This window comes from Denticeps clupeoides, chromosome 11 (assembly GCF_900700375.1).
Source record: "Denticeps clupeoides chromosome 11, fDenClu1.1, whole genome shotgun sequence".
NCBI lineage: Eukaryota > Metazoa > Chordata > Actinopteri > Clupeiformes > Denticipitidae > Denticeps > Denticeps clupeoides.
Genome location: NC_041717.1, coordinates 8,440,597 through 8,458,175, shown reverse-complemented (window position 1 = coordinate 8,458,175; position 17,579 = coordinate 8,440,597). Strand labels below are relative to the sequence as shown.

The window sequence follows — 17,579 nt, the reverse complement described above, 5'->3', positions numbered from 1 at the left end:
ATACTCATACTTTAGGTGTTTAAAGGTTGAAAGACAAAAATAAAGAAAAAATGAAGATGTATGAGTAACCTAAACAAGACACTTAACCCTCATGTGTCTCCAAAGGGACTTGTAAGTCACTCTGGATAAGGATAAATGGCATAAATGTAAATGTACTAAACTATTAAATTGCAAATGCAAATTGCACAAAGGTTTTTTATATATATATATATACACACACACACACACTAGGTCTAATGTTCTGGCTTAGCATTCTAGCTCTAGTCTGCATGTATTGTGCTTGATTCCGAAAATGTTAAATTACAGGCTACTATTGGCATAAATATGTGATTATATGATTAAAACAGCCACGGTATATAATTCATAAAACCTTTTGTTACACAAAGAGCAGGTCTGTGAGAAAATTGGCTGAGAGAACAAAGGCAGTGGCCTGGTGAGCCGTGAGAAAGGGTTACTCCGGCGGAGTCATCCGTGATCCTCTTCTCAGCTAATGGATGTCTGTGATTCACATTCCAATCAACGTCGAGGTCTTGTTTGCCAGTGCTTTAGCGAGAATTTGGCAGGTCTTTTATTATGTTCCGTTTTCCTGGAAAGGTTTATGTCCAAGGCAAATAATATATAAACAAAGAGATATTGTGTTTATCTTTCGGTGAAGCACTTTACTTACAAAAGGATTCATGGTGTATTCACACACAAATAAGTGTGAAAAATATCTATAAACAACAACCACAAGAAAGTTTCCATCTGGACAGCTTTTTGAATTAAGGGTAAAATGGGACAGAGAAAAAGGAAATAGGGTGCATGTCAAGAGACAGGTTATTTAAATCATAATTTTGTATGGTAATCAGTTTTGTTGATTATCTGCATACAGTACAGGTCAAAAGTTTGGACACACCTTCTCATTCAATGTGTTTTCTTTATTTTCATGACCATTTACATTGGTAGATTCTCATTGAAGGCATCAAAACTATGAATAAACACATGTGGAGTTACCTGGCCACCACAGTCACCGGACCTGAACCCAATCAAGATGGTTTGGGGTGAGCTGGATCAACAAGTGTTAAACACCTCTGGGAACTCCATCAAGACTGTTGGAAAAGCATTTCAGATGACGACCTCTTGAAGCTCATCGAGAGAATGCCAAGAGTGCAAAGCAGTAATCAGAGCAAATGGCGGCTATTTTGAAGAAACTACAATATAAAACATGTATTCAGTTATTTCACCTTTTTTTGTTAAGTACATAACTCCACATGTGTTCATTCATAGTTTTGATGCCTTCAGTGAGAATCTACCATGTAAATGGTCCTAAAAATAAAGAAAACACATTGCATGAGAAGGTGTGTCCAAATTTTTGGCCTGTACTGTATATCTCTTATGTCTTGGAGGTGCTTGGAGCTTCTCACATCATTCAGAAATCAATAATAATCTGCAGCCTTGTAAGACTATATCAAGGCAAGGGAACACATTCAATTACACAACGTTCTGCTTTTTTACCCTGTGGGATCCCACGCTCTGCATCCCTTCTGGACCGATGACTGGATTTCTGGTTTTGTATGACATTCTGAAATCTGTGCGCTTTTGAGAAATGGGTGCTCATGGTCACGTTGTATGACAGGCAGGCGGTGACATCCCATCTGGAACGAATCTGGCACATGTAACAGATCATTTTAATGGTGATGTGCATCAACATTTGCTATATAGGGGGCTTTATAGCTGAAGCCCAGACACAGTCCACAAGTCCAGCCTACTGTCCCAACCGCCAGAAAGTGTCAAAACTGAAACTTGAATCACATAAAGAAAGTCACTGATCTCATAATACTGCAGTTCTATACCAACATAATAAGCTTAGGAATCTTAAGTCGGGTCATGGAGCACCACGACCTTAGCATTCCAAAGGCTATAGTCAATAAAACATTCACAGAAGACAAGTCGTGCATATCTAGGAACAAAGGTCCCAGGATAGGATGTGGATGTGTAGGAAGGGAAGTTCAACCTGCCTATAGGTGCAACCATGCAAGTGTTGAGATGTAGCTTTAATAACAAGTTCCATGCTGAGTTATGTTATTTTATCCATGTCTATGACCTACACCATATTTCCAGAGCGATGAGGGTAAGAGGAGAAGTGCATGAAGTGATACACCAATCATGCATAGTTATGATGTGGGGTTGCTTTAGCTGCACAGGACAGGGCTCATATAATGAAAGTGGAAGTTAGCCATAAAAGGTGGCTGGGGTGCAGTGCCTTGGCGGGTCAGGATTTGAACCAGCAATCTTCCAATTACAGGTCTCTTTCCTTACCTGCTAGGCCAACAACTGCCTAACCACTGAATATAATAGCGATGGTGAAAATATATAGCATATCTGCATATGTGTTTCGTGAACCCATTCTCAAGTCAGAACTTTTGGAGAGTTCTAATGTGGGGCACAGCGGAACCTTGGTAATGGTCTGGAGTTTTTTCATTTTCATTTATTTGCCGCAGGTGGTAAAGGAAGTGGTCTTGTAACTTTGCAGCCTACTGCTCCCTGGGTGCAGTTCATGGCTGCACACTGCTCATGATGCATGGTCACTTTTACTGTCTCTAACAATAAAAAAAAGAACATACAGCATATATTTTCAAGCAATATTTAATCAGTATTTTTTTTTTGATGAACAAAAATAATAGAAGTACCTCGATATCAAACTATATCTTTCTTTCTTCTTAGAATGAAAGTTTTCCTTTGAACAAAAAGTCCTTTTTTTAAGTAGAACTTTTCACAGCACACGAATACAGTATGCTCGCTGTACCAGACAGCCATCAAAAGTGATTCATTGTTTTTGTCTGGGGCTATTTGACAATATGGGGGAGTTTGGGTGGGGGTGGAGGCATGTTGCAATCATTAAGATGGCATATATTAACATTACAATGCTCTGTTAAAAAAAAAAAAAAAATCAGAAAATATTTACGTTCCACCCCCCAGAAAATTGCATTCATCATTCATTTCAAATTATAAATTATGCACATGGCATCCACTCAAACATTCAATCATGAACTGAATGCCTGAATAAAACACAAGACGTATCAATTATTTTTATATGTGTATATATATATATATAAAAAAAGTTAAACTATATGCTTCATTTTGCAATGTTGCCATGGATTACACGTAAATATTGAAGATAATTTCCTTTAGTATTTATTTAGTAAAAAAAAAATAATTCAGAAATGTAATCCATGGCTACAGAACATTAAAGTCATAAAAATACAATAATACTGTAAGACGGAAATCAATGAGCTTGTTGACTGTGCATTACCACGTACCAGGTCACTAGGCACAGCTCTGAATATCAAAATGAACCCAGTGTTGACAATGACAAGGACCCAGTGGCCTGTCATTGTAGTTGGCTAAACTATGGCTGAGCTTACAATCCAGAGCCAGGTACAGTCAGCAGATACAGATGGAGATGAAGCCCACAATCCTTTCGGCTTCATTTGTGTTGATATTGTTTCTACATCAGTGCAAATGTTGATAGAATATGCTTCAGAAACATAAATGGAATATATAATGTGTTTTGTAACCTGCACATAAACGTGACTGCAACAGCATATGATGAAGTCCTGTTAACTTAGACTCGGGGACCAGACTAGAACTGTGAAATACAATCACAATAGAAAAAAAATTAAATAAAATTTGTACTTCAGTACATAAATGAATGGGACTGTGGGAAGAAATTGAGGTCAGCAGGACAAGCACCGTATTCCTCCTGTCTGAGTGATTAGATCCATTACTTGGGAATGGCCAGTGAACGTTAGTACACACAAGAGATTTCAAAATTAGCATGTGTTGTTTTCGTCCATTTGTCATCTTTAGCAAGTTATGGACTTTTTCTTTTTTGCTCAGGGCATTAAAAGAAAAAAAAAATACAAAGAGCAAACAGACATCTAGTACACAATTATGAAAACCACACGCTCGCATACACACATCAACAATAGCACACGTACTCAAACGCTCTAGGTCAGCCCACTTATCATTTTGCATTACTCTCATGCTGAAAATGAACGGGGGTTAGGGCGTTCAGGTAGAACGGCGGTCTTCTGCCTATAAGGTCACAAAGGCTGCATCCCCCTGATTGGTCGACACAATAGTCATTCAACACAACCCTTTCTCTTTAGCACGAGTGGTGATGGTTGCCATGGCAGTGCTTCCTCCAGCATGAACACCAGGTGGAGGCGCTCTCATACAGAAATCTCGTAGGTGGTGCCACCCACCCCCGACACCTTTTTGACACTGGTGCTGCGGTTGGGGCTGAGGGGCGTGCCCGGGGAGCTGGAGGATGTCCCAAGGTGGCCTTTAGGCTGTCCGTTAAATTTTCCATGAGCCACGTCCTCTCTGGATTAAACGAAAAAAGAAAGTTGTTCCAAAGACAGAAAAACATCCAGCACTTCCAGATGCATGTACTATATAGGGGACACGATGTTAACCAGCGGAGTTCAAAAGGAAATGCAGATGGGTGTGTTTCTCCATCAAACAAGCATTAAATATTATACTGTACATTAGTTAATGCCACTTAGAATTGTAAACATGTAATTTTAGAAAAGTCAATAGTAATAGAAACAAGCACGTATGGGCAAATTACCAGTACCTACAGGATTTTGCAATGTTGTGATCACAACAATTAACACTAATTCAACCAACCCCAATTAATTCTCAATGTAACCTTGCAGCTTTGTCCAATCACCACAACCTTTGTGCAAAATGTAAGTAATGGTCTCTCGTAGGTTTCACCACTCCTAGCAGGTCACTTTGACTATTATGGCACAAATGTCACCTCTACTAGACCTGTGCGTGCATGCACACAGACCAGAAGCAAGCGACACAAATGTCTCACAAACTGTTAAGGACAGAACTGTTTTACCATCATTATTAATTACACAAAAAAAATAAAAACATGTCTTGCATTTTATTTTTTGTAAAAGTTGCCACGTAATTTTGCCATTTTACTTCACAACTAAAGGAAAGCCCTGGAGACTGAATAATCTTTAGTTTTGTATTTTATAAAAGCCTGGACAGAATCACAGCAGCTTTCACTGCTCTTTAATGTGGCTCTGTGTCTACACTGAGGAGCCACGTGTAGTAATTAAAATCGCACCTAGTACCAGTCAATACTTCTATATATAGGTCCTGACCATGCCACTATTTCCAGCTGATCACTTCTTTTCACCTAAGAATGTGTGTTGTGTTGGTGGATATGCTCATTCAGTCCTAGTTCACTGCACTTACCATGGAGGTAAAAAGTGTGCTTTTTTTTGTCATGTAAAATAAACCAAAAAATCATTTCAAATCTTCCCACCATTAATGTGACCTATAACCTGTATAATTCAAATGAAAACAAACAAAACACTGTTCCAGTACTGTGGACATTTTTGATAACCTTCTCCTGACTGATCCCTTTCAACATTGAGATCCCTCTGATGCTTCGTAAGTTCTCTGTGAAGTGTGTACAGCATTTGCTGTAGCAGGCAAGTAAATGTGATGAACTTTATTTGGGGTAAATTAGATGGTAGGTGTGAACCCAAGAAGATTAAACCCTGTAATTAATTGAAAAAATGCAACCCCCATCTCCACATACAGGTTATAGGTCATTTGAAGAAGTTATGGGTCACATTAAAGGCAGGAGGATCTGAGGTTTTTATGCTCTTCTTCTTTAAGATTCATACCTCAGGCTGCCCATACGCGGAGAGTCGCTCCTCTCCAGGGCGCTGATGAAGGAGACCTTGTGGTGGGAGTATGAGGGGGATCGGGGGGTGGTGGCAGGAGAGTGGTGCGCCTGATGGGCCGGGGAACGGTAGGGGGGATCCGCCGCCCGGCCCTGCACACTGCCGCCGCCGGTCACGTCGCTGTGCAGCGAGCTGGAGGAAGTCCTCGGGGCGCGGGCCAGCGAGGAGGCGGAGGAGCGCAGGATAGGGGTGCGAACTCCGTACCCGATCACCCCGCTGGTCGCGAGGCTGTCTCGTGAGCCGTAGCCCACGGGGGGAGTGGGCCCGCGGGAACCGGGGCATCTGGGCCCGTCGGTGTAGCAGGCTCCTGGCGGCAGTTCGTAGCCCCCGCAAGCGTCAAACACCCCCGAGTCTGCGGCATACGCCATCTGGGCCTGCGGGTGGCTGTGCATGTGCATCAGCTTCTCCTTCTCTTCCAGCTCCTTCCGCTCCTGGATGGAAGCCATGATGGTTTTGGAAAGGTTGTCGTAGCGTACAGGGGATGGGTCGCGAGGGTGTGGCGAGTGCCTGCCGAGTCCCCCGCCAACCCGCACGGGGCTGTAGGACGGGGGCGGCTGGCGATGCAGTTCGGCGCCCCGCATGTGGCACATTTTAGTTGGCAGGTAGGGCGAATGGAAGCCCATGGAAGGCACCCCTGGGTGGACGGCACACTCCCCCACCGTGGGCGAGACGCTGGGGTTGAGCAGGCTGTCGTAGGAGAGGCTGCCATTTCGATTGGACAGAGTTCCGGGGGAGAAGACACTCTTGTACGGTGTTGACGTCACCGTCTCCGTATTCATGCCCCCCAGCCGGGGCCTCTCCGCCAGCTGCCGGTGGCCCTGCTTCAGGCTCAGCGAGCGGGTGTTGGTGGCGAAAGAGTCCAGCTGCAGTGGAGAGGACTGGAAGGTCCGGTGGAGGGGGGCATTTCGGTAGTCTGGCAGGTCCAGGTTGGGCTCTGACCGGTAGTCATGACCTCTGCCCCCCTCTTCCAGTATGGCCGAGGTCTTACAGTCATCTGGTGCTAAACTCTGAAAAGCAGCGAACACACAAATTAAAACTAACAAACTAACCAGCATCATGTGCCAATTTATCCAGAAATCTCTGTCTACCAGTTGTGAAAGTGACAGTTGCACGTGACACAGCACAGCACACGGTGCACACAGTGAAACATGTCCTCTGCTTTTAACCATCACCCTTGGTGAGCAGTGGGCAGCCATGACAGGCGCCCGGGGAGCAGTGTGTGGGGACGGTGCTTTGTTCAGTGGCACCTCAATAGGACCTTGGCTATTCGGGATTTGAGGCCGCAACCTTTTGATCTGTTTCCATACCAGCTAGGCCGACACTGCCCAATGCAGTGGCCACCACAGGCTCTTGTCAAGAATGGAAGCATGGTAGCGTGGTAAAGACGATCATAATAAAACTAAATAATTCAATTGTAAATAAAATTATACTTGGAAGAAAAAAAAATTACTTTCAAACTAAACTGTAAATATTTCCAACATATTCAATACATTTATTCTAAAAACCCAGCCATGTAAGTATCGTATTGGCCAGAATATAAAATGACCCTGAAAATGTACACTTGATAGAAATGACACATTTGTAAAACGACACATTTCTCAGACCTTCTCCCCTGCAGCGTGGTAGTGCACTTTAGGGATGGTGCCGAAAGTGGGCCGGTATTTGTACATGGCAGGGGTTGAAGGGTGAACCGGTTTGCTGGACAGGGAGCTCTCTGGATCAAAAAGAGAGAAACAGAACCATTACACTTTCAGACCAGCCCCTGCAGCAACAGAAAATGGGGTTTAAAGGTGCACTGACAAATATCACCAGCTGATGGCGATATAGCTGCAGTTTTAGAAGGAGAAACACACTCACTGCAGAATATGACAGTGACCGCACAACATATGTATAGAATAGAACCCCACAAATTGAATATAAGGATATATAAACATCCAGATATCATGTTAAATGGTAGAACGCGTCCCAGATGTCAAGGTTTTAGCAGTTAAATCCCCATAATGTGAAATCTTCTGAATCAGTGTTTATGTATGCTACAGATACGCTTGCCTTCACTAGATGTTAGCTGGCTCTTCAGTTGGTTGTAGCGCTCTGCTTTGGGTGGCAGAGGTGGCTGGACCTCCAGCCCTTTGTCATCCAGGCCATCCAAGCTGCTTTTAGACTGATGGGTTTGGGGGGAAAAGAAGAGAGGAATATTTATAGTTGTGAGCGGGCAACAAAGGCGATGAAGGGGGAGGATTAGCAGTTCGCTCACTTTTGTTTGCAGCACATTGCCATGGAACCCGTTGTCGCTGACCTTGATTGTGAGCTGTCGGTCCGAGAGGTCAGGTCGCAGGAAGGGGGGTTGTAGGGTAACCAGTGGCTTTTTCCTAGGATCGACCATGTACCTGTTCAGAAATAGAGTACCAAAAAATGAATGGGGTGCACAATCGTTCCCACAGACCGTTGACCCCAAATTTAAAAAACATATAGGGTCTTAATGAGCTGAACCAGGGCCAAAGATACCCAAAAGTGGTGTTTATGCAGTGATCACTTTCCCTGCATCCATTGTTCTACACAGCGATTAAATCTAAATTCTAACAGCCATCTGCCTCCTCGTGGGTCCCTGGCAGCAGCCAGGCATAACAGAGCGAACTGCCTCTGCACGCGAGCATATGGACACCAACAATGGTTCTCGTCCCCTGACTGTAGGGAGGATAGAGGAAAGAGAAAGGGCTAAATCGAGAGGTAACCTTCTAGTATGACCTCTCCTGTTCTCTCCTCTGCTCATAAAATTCTTACCTGGGTGCCAGGGGACTGCACAAGACATACTTGACGTTGCCACAGCAACCGCGTGTGAAAGGATTCACTCCTCCTCTGAACTTCCCTGTCACCTGCAGAAGAAAAGCTTCACAGTAATGATGGCAATGACAGAACATTGTAAAGAATGTTTTTTTAAGGACAGCTTATAACTGGTTCTGGTATGTTCCTGAAAGTGAAGTGATTGTCAGCAGCCATGAAAGGCGCCCGGGGAGCAGTGTGTGGGGACGTTGCTTTGCTCAGTGGCACCTCGGTGGCACCTTGGTGGTTTGGGACTCGGGCCACCACTGCCCTGTCTGTGAGATCAGATAGTGCTTCGACTCACCTGCTCATTGGTAGTGCGCCCTCTGGCCACCAGGACCATGTGGAAGCCAGTGAGTCCCACAACTGGAATGAAGAATAGTCCGGCTACACACATCACCACCAGGCTACAGAGGGAGTCAAGGAGCTAACCAGACCTTCTGAAGACCTACCAACCTTCCAATCTACTTACCTACACTTCAGGCCAAATGAATTGATGTCAAATAATCTGGCAGCATTTTTCCTGCCATCAATTTTCGCCAAAATTACGATGAGTGTTAAGCACGGTCAAGCAAACAGCAATCAAATACAGCTACAAAATGCAGGGAAAACATGTGTGCTGTTCATTTCGTATGTCCGTGTGGACGAGGCTGAACTCCTTCCCTGTGCAGCCACAGTCACTCTCCACTGCCAGAGAATCACCAAGCACCGTCATTATGATATAATCAATTATGGTCTCGACCAATTATGAGATTAATTTCAACACCCCTATCAGTCATACAGGCCATTTATTTATTCAATCATAACCCTAACATAATATTTATCATTGTTTTACAGGTTGAGCACTTAGCCAGCCAGTGTACCATACAAATATTAGCCATTGGAGATTCATTGTGAGAATCATTATTACTTCATGATTCAGATGCTTTTTAAAAAACATTTATATACTGAGTGTGTATATTGCTGATATCATCCCACTGATATCTGCATCTCCATGGTATCAAAAATTCAACATTGGTGCAGCAAGCCAAGCTCATTCTTATAGCAGTCAAAGCATGTATTCAACCGCAGTGACGGCACTCAGTCACACACTCAAGCACACAAATATCCCTTACAGACAGGATGACCTCCCACATGAGCAGCAGGGGAGACGGCAGCTCCACTCCCGATAACGTTCCTGAGGAATCAATTAGGAAAGGTCGGGCTTTGATAAGGATACGTCACAGTTGTGTGCAGGGCGCTCAGCTTCTCCAGGTGGTGAAGCACGAACAGCAGGCCGAAGGAAAAGACACCCACCATGTGTGTGCTCAGCGATAGGAGGAACAGGAAGAAGTAGCGGTAGTTCCGACGCCCGATGCAGTTGTTCACCCAAGGGCAGTGGTGGTCAAAGTCCTGGAGGGGGAAGGAATTTGGGGTGTAAAGCATGATAAGAAAGGGCAGGATAGGGAGGGAACGCTAAAGCTTATCTGAATATTGCACAATAAATATTCACATTTTCCCTTTTTACTTTTCGGAGAGGAACAAAATAAAAACATTATTATAATTTTGTCATTAGCATGAATCGTTTTTTTCCAGGGTGTACAGTGTCACACACAGACTCAACGCAGATGCCTGAAAGATTTATGAATTACAGCAGCAATAAATTCCACAAGGATTACCTCCTACTTCGGTAAATACTCAACTGGAGAGTGTTATTAAAATTAATCTCCTTGGCCGGCCGGGCTCACACACCGAGTGCAGAATCAGAATAAAGATGGAGACGGACAGTGAGGGGGTTTTAGGGCTGATTCGCATCATCCATCTTTTTGGCTGCACATTTTCATTATTTTCACATTTATTTTCACACGGCTGCCGAGGGCCTCAGACTCCCCTTTCCAGGAGCGCAGAGACTGGAAATGCAGATGCAACCACATGCAAATTTATTCAAATGCACACAGTAACCGTGTGAGGTGTAGTTTGCGGGGTTTTAGGGTTGTAAGAATTAAATCGCGATAAATTCATTGCTAGCCTGGCGGGTAGCTGTGTCTTGTTTTTTTTTTGAGTGGTGCTTGTTTAATGACGGATTTTCTTTGAGCACTGCTGCAAGAATATTTTGGTTTTAATATGGTGGTAGTGGCCTAGGGGGTAACACACCAAAGTCCGAGGTTCAAACCCCACTTACTGCCATTGTGTCCCTGAGCAAGGCACTCTGGATACGAGCCATGTGTGTAAATAGCATATATATGACCTGTGAACCAGTTTGACATCATTATAAAGACGGAAAATGCAATTGTTGTGCTCATCATACACATAATCAAGATGTGACTTGTTCTGTTTGTTTTATGCAGACATATTTCGTAATATATCTTGTCCCCTGATTAAAGTGTAAAATATTTACAAACCATGAACATGAACATCAGTAACAGCAAGTGGCCCACGTGGTGTAAACACCGAGTAACCAGAGCTGTTGCGGTCCTTTCTCACCTCCACACAGTTGTCACACACGCTGCAGTGTGAGCAGCGTGGGGGGCGGTAGAAGTGACAGGTGGCACACCACTTCATCCGGACCTGGATGCCCTTGATCTCCACGTTCTTGTAGAGCGGTGCCCGGAAGTCGTCGTCCTTGTCCTCGTCTTCATTGGCTGTCACAACAGAAAGGCGGGGCTTATTTGTACACTAGTACAAATAAGAGCACTAAGAGAGCTTTGTTGCACTATTTAAATGGACATTAAAAATGCATTTTAAATAAAAAGTGTAAAGATACACTTTATCAGAAGAACACTGTAATGTACCTACTAGCCCGAATTGTAAAACATATTCCCTATGACAAATATTAATATAGATGTAGTACTAGAAAGACAAATGATAATCTTAAGCTTCAGGATATTTCTTGTCAGATGTCATGTCTTTTACTGTGTATTATTTGAACAGTAAGTGAATCTGAATGTAATATTGGCTCAATATACACTAACATAATGTCTGGGTAGTAACAAAATACCCTTACTTCAGGAAAAGATAAATCCCCGCTCTGCCAAAACGGATACTAAAAACAGAACAGCAGCCGGCCAACAGAAAAGGCTTTTCACTTACAGCCACCTCTCCCCACACTGAAGCACCATGTGTAGCCGACACCGGCCTCCATCTGTTCTACATCTCTGGCCGCCGTTAACTCTACCCTCCCCTCGGCAGGCTGAGAGGCTCAGCTCAGGCAGGAAGGAGCTGCTCAACCCCGGACAGAGTAGCTAGCTTGCGATTTGAACCTGACTCTTGTTGAACTTGACCCACAGCCCATGACCCATGAGAGGGCGGGCGGATCAGCGCACATGTTGCGGTCCTGCTATAAACAATCCAATCTGAAGGGCTGTCTTCTGAGATGGCTGCGCAGCCATAATTCTCCTTTAGACACGTGCTGGGTTCCTGCCACGAGTTCTTTAGTCACCCGAGTGCAGGCCCCATGAATTAAAACTCCCTCACAGCAAGGGGGCCGAGGAACAGCAACGAAGCAAAAATGCAGAGACAATTGAAGGCCGTAGATCAACCACATTCTTTCTCATTCTCTCTCTTTCTCTCTTTATCTCACACACACACACACACACAGAGCTGAGAGCACCAACCTCTGGGAAATACACAAGGGTCCATGAAGGTGGCCATGCTGAAGTTGGCCAGGACGAAGAGGAAAACGATGCCATTGTACAGGGGCACAGCAGGGGAGATGGCCTTGGTCAACCACGGGCACCTGGAGATACAGAGACAAAAGAAATATAAGCAGCTCTAAAACTTTAAACAATGAGCACCACCTCAATTATAGTGAGGTGATTGTCACTTGTGATACACAGCAGCACAGCACATGGTGCACGCAATGAAATTTGCCCTCCGCATTTAACCCATCTTCCTGAGTGAGCAGTGGGCAGCCATGACAGGCGCCCGGGGAGCAGTTTGTGGGGACGGTGCTTTGCTCAGTGGCAGATCAGGATTCGAACCGGCAACCTTCTGATTACGGGGTCGCTTCCTTAACCGCTAGGCCACCACTGCCCCTCAGAATGTACAATTCATTTGACCAATTTATTATTGAATGAGACTTAATTCCTGAAATGCACAGCAAGTGAGGATATTAACTTGTTTATAGGATATTAGTAATAATGTGAATATTAACACTTGTGTAGCACAAGAGGGAGCTGGAACACCACAGATTGAGAACCAAGGCATTAAACTACACACAAAATGTATTATGAAGGTTCCATTATGCATTTATTTAAAATTCCAGATGGAGAAGAAAACCCTGTCGTTACAGAATTATTCCAATCTCCATATGGTCCCGGATCTGAAAAGCATTGAATTCTGTAATCCAACACATAATCTAATAAATGTAACTGACAAAAGTGTATGGCCTTCAGCAACCCCTCCAATCCCAGATTTGTACACTCATCTGAGAAAATCTGATTTGATTCAACATTTTGAATTCCATAGTAAAAGGGAACGGCAGGCAGCCCTGCCGGGGAAGGGACTCAATGCAAGATATAATTAGATAAGCTTACCAGACTCATGAATTATATTAACAACAACAATAATAATAACAGCAGCATATGATATATGATCAGCCTCACATGAGATCTGATCTCATGTAGGCTGTGGTATAAAGGCAAATGGCAGCTCTATACTTGGTGACCAGCAGGTGGGGGGTGGGGGGTAACAAAAACAAAACTGTATAAAATAATGAAACCAAATAGAACCACAGGTGCTAGCTTTTTTTTTTTACCCTCAATTTGCACAGTGGTTGCCTTTGACAAGTTGAAACAAACAAACAATTCATACACAGGGGTTTTATGAAATGCATTCTTTCATTGTAACATTTTCAGCTTCCATAATAAGTGTTTCCTGAATAAATGGAATTTCAGAATGTCTTGATAAACTGAATAAAGTTCCAAAACTAAAACAAACACCAGTTCTTTCTTTGTTCTTCTCCACACAAGAAATCATGACGTCAGAACATTTTAACCGAGCCCAATCCACCACACACAGTTACAACAGATATAATATAAATAATATATTTAGAACGTATTATTTATTTATAATATAAAATGTCTCAACCCAAAACTGACATCACTCAACACACGAAACCAGAATAAAATAGGAGATTGACTATAGGAATATATTATCTCACCTTTTATTATTAACCTGCTCAGTAGAAGCATGATAAAACTGCCTCTCCCATCCTTTTTATTTCTTTCATCTTCTGTATAAATAGATTAAAAATTCAGAATTTGCTGCTGTAAGGTGGTCACGGTGCTAGGAGTAGAAAATATCCGCACCTTGGGGGCTCAACAATGCAGCACTGATAATGGGTTTCTCAATATTGATTATTTCGGGGGGAATTACTTCTGTGTTGCATTAAAAAAAAAAAAAAAGCTCCTCTGGTTAGCTGCTTGCAAAGTGACTGGAATCAGACGTGATTTACCGACACAGCCACTTTCCCAGCATGCCTATCCAGTTCAGGATCGTGGGACGGCTGGAGACGGTCCCAGCAATCTTTAGGCACACTTGGTGGCAAGCCCAGGGAAATGTGACAGCCCATTTGAAGCTTGGATGTAATGTGTGTGTGTGTGTGTGTGTGTGTGTGTGTGTGTGTGTGTGTGTGTTGCAGCCACATTCTCCCCAAGCCTCAGGGAGCTAACTATACTGCAGACAGCATAGCAACAAATACAATGACACTTGAGTGGTTTAACCAGCAATTACTCTGCCTTACTGGGAAGATATACAATTAAAATAATGGGGTAAGACAGAGCTGGCAGCGTCCCATACTCCATCACAAGTATTAGGTCGAACCCTGAGCAGCACCCTGAGCAGCTCACTGGACAACAATGCCTCCTCTACTCATGTCCTACACATGGCACACAGCGGGCCTGAGCCCTCTGTTGCGTCAGAGCACGCACGGATGCAGAGGAAATGCGATAGGCCCAACAAAAACGGAGAAAATGAAGTGTGATTGCCACAACGCAATCTGACTGAGCTGTGATGGTGCTGCAGGCAGGCTTGTGGCAGGTGGTTTCACGCTGCGCCGGGAGGCTCACACAGACTCATGTGAGGATACTGGGCTGTAAAAATGCCTTTTACCCCTCTCTGACACAGACATATAACGCAATTCAACTTAATAGGATTTACAAATTCACACATACCTTTGTGGTCCCAAAGCCAACTTACCAGAATCAATAATGATAAAAAAGAAAAGAAATAAAATACATACAGTGTCTGACAAAAAATGCAATTGCATTACCAAAGCAGAGTCTTCACAGCATAATGACCTCCATCCCTCTCTCTTGCCTGGTTTACTCTTTGGGGAACTCTCTCCTGTGCCGTGTTCAATAATTCAGAGAGCAGCCTGTGGTCAGCAGAGGATACTAATGGCCCGGTGAGGAGGCCAGACACACACAGACCGGCAGCTGGGCCAGCTTCGGCACAGTTTACTACGTACTGTGCTCACAATTTTATCTAGGGCCACCAATCAATGCATTTAAAAAAAAATTAAAATACTAATGCAAAACCCCCACAGTAAGTAAATAAAATGCAGCTGTGTTAATTTCACTCATTTACTTTAACACACTTTAACTGGATTCCTCCTTCAAGACCAATTTCCTGCATAAATAAGAATTCTGCCAGATACAACGGTCACGGCATAATTACTAAATAAATACTGAATTTATCATTCTCAGGAATCCATCAGTGTGTTTGTTGAAAGCATGAGAAAGAACATACGGAAGTGTGCCGTCATTAGACATTGTGTGCTTCATAATTCCTTTTTTCCCCCATCTCTGCAGTGCTTTAAAGGAGCAGCGATCAACTCGAGCCTGCGGTGCAACAATGCAATTTCAGCAGGAGCACAACAAAGAATGCAGAGGAAAGGTTAACCCGCCTCCTGACGGTGGTGGTGTTTCGATGCACAATAAGCTGCGCCGCTGAGAAAATGGCCTGTCGGGCGGGACGCTGAATTTGATAAATGTCAAAGATTACCAAACAAACACGTAGGACGCTGGCACCGACGGTCAAAAGGAAATTCGATGTTAAGTGGATTTCTCTCTGTTCCTGGAGCAAAGATGTAGAACTAAAAGTGTACAAGGAAGCGCAGTCAGAAAGCATGGCTGCAGTGGAGATGAGCCGAGAGAGTGTAACGTACATTGTACCGCCACCCTACAGCCTTGAGTAGCCTCTAAGCCTGTTGTCATAACAACTTATTTTAAAGCGCCAGCTGCATTTCCACGTCGAGTTGTAGCATTTTAATCTTCGGGTCCAATTGGTTGGACAGAGCCAGTGGAAGACCTCAAGATTTGTGTTGCCAAAGCAGACCCTTCACAACATAATGGCCCCCATCCCGCTCTCCTGTGCCACGTTCAGTGGTGGCCTAGTGGTTAAGGAAGCGGCCCCGTAAATCAGAAGGTTGCCGGTTCGAATCCCGATCCGATCCGCCAAGGTACCACTGAGGTGCCACTGAGCAAAGCACTGTCCCCACACACTGCTCCCTGGGCGCCTGTCATGGCTGCCCACTGCTCACTCACGGTGATGGGTTAAACGCAGAGGACAAATTTCACTGTGTGCACCGTGTGCTGTGCTGTGTATCACATGTGACAATCACTTCACTTCAAAACTTCACTTCTTCACTTCAATAACAGAGCGTACGAGCTGCAATATGCACATGAGGACTCATTCAGTACATAGTTGGACGGTGAGTCGGGGAGACGTCCCAGTGCCACAGCCGTTAATGTTCAGGACAAACATGGTGGAAATGCAAGAGAATTGAACTGCCGTTGTCTCTTTTGTCTGCACCGTTTTCACATTGGCCCTATGCACCAAGCCTGGGGCTCGTCCTCCAGTGTAATGTCAAGCCCACAGGTTCAACTAGAATGAAGAGGTAGTGTGCAAACTCTGATTATTATGACAGAAATAATTAACCAACACTAAGCAAGGGTAAACACAGATAACTAATAAGCAGTTTTCTTGTTTTGCCAATAAAGTGTCCGGTCACCCAGAGCAAAAAAAACACTATTAACTCATTAATTCTTTCTCAATCCATTAAAAGATGCAAAATTTTGCATTAGGCTACATGGATTCTTTTATCACACTGGGGTCAGTACATCACCGGAAAGCTGTCAAAAACAGTGGCAATACAGTGTTGTGCATGAATACATTCAATGAACGGCACTCATTCAACAGGTTTATATATTTATTAAGACTGAACGAAATGAGTGATTTTGATATCATCGACATGAATGCGAGTTTTCACATGAGCATTACATGTACGTAACAAGATTTCTGGAATGGACCGGGGTTGAATGAGAATGGATTTCAGGCAGACAGCATAGTTAATGCACCGAATCTCCCAGCATGGCTGGTGCTAGTGGTACAGAAGCATATGCTGAAGTATCCCAAAAAAGCTAAATAAATGAATCCTATGCTAAAAAACGGACCATTAAAGATGTTACTGCTTCTGAATGGTGAATTACAGTTAACACCCTACAGTTTTCTTTATCTGGTGCATAAATGACTGATTGTTTTCTATTTATACTACACTATTGCATCCTCACTACTGGGTTCAATAATGTGAAGATTTACAGAGAGGCCTTCAAGGCAGACATTTACACCACAGGGTTCATTTAAAATGCATGAATCTGTGTTCATCTCATCTCCAGCTGGAACCTTTCCAAAGACACCAACATGGCGTAATTTAGCAGAACGCTGTACACAGCGGCAAGGAAATCAGATAGCAACATATGTGTACTGGACTCAAGACAAAATAGATCTTCTTCAAATATGGCAGTGGAGCATGCAAAAAATTACATTTACAAATGAAATGAAAGGTCACAATGAAGTGAACATGCGCTTACTTTAGAAACATTTAATAATATGGAACACGAACGTTTCTTTTACTGCTTTCAGGGTTCGATTTAGAGGCCAGCATGGCTTATAGCAATAAAATGCAGGACTGAGGTGGTTAAACAGTCATCTGGTAGACCATGCGCCGGCCTTGATAAAGAT

The 17,579-nt window shown here is 43.6% G+C and overlaps 1 protein-coding gene across 2 annotated transcripts in view; it reads right to left on the bottom strand.

Moving 5' to 3' along the window:
• Positions 1-2,609: 2,609 nt before the first annotated feature.
• Positions 2,610-17,579, bottom strand: part of zdhhc8b (zDHHC palmitoyltransferase 8b) — a 51,220-nt gene continuing 36,250 nt past the window's right edge. Inside the window, exons 2-11 of one of the 2 annotated variants that reach the window (XM_028995838.1) lie at positions 12,170-12,291; positions 11,040-11,197; positions 9,796-9,968; positions 8,881-8,983; positions 8,538-8,629; positions 8,053-8,143; positions 7,806-7,917; positions 7,361-7,470; positions 5,697-6,763; positions 2,610-4,368 (exon numbers count right to left, since the gene is read on the bottom strand). In XM_028995838.1, coding sequence (XP_028851671.1) covers positions 4,215-4,368; positions 5,697-6,763; positions 7,361-7,470; positions 7,806-7,917; positions 8,053-8,143; positions 8,538-8,629; positions 8,881-8,983; positions 9,796-9,968; positions 11,040-11,197; positions 12,170-12,291 — 2,182 coding nt within the window. In that variant the 3' untranslated portion in view covers positions 2,610-4,214. Of the gene's footprint in view, positions 4,369-5,696; positions 6,764-7,360; positions 7,471-7,805; positions 7,918-8,010; positions 8,144-8,537; positions 8,630-8,880; positions 8,984-9,795; positions 9,969-11,039; positions 11,198-12,169; positions 12,292-17,579 lie in introns of both variants that reach the window. The other variant, XM_028995837.1, reaches the window with a different exon arrangement.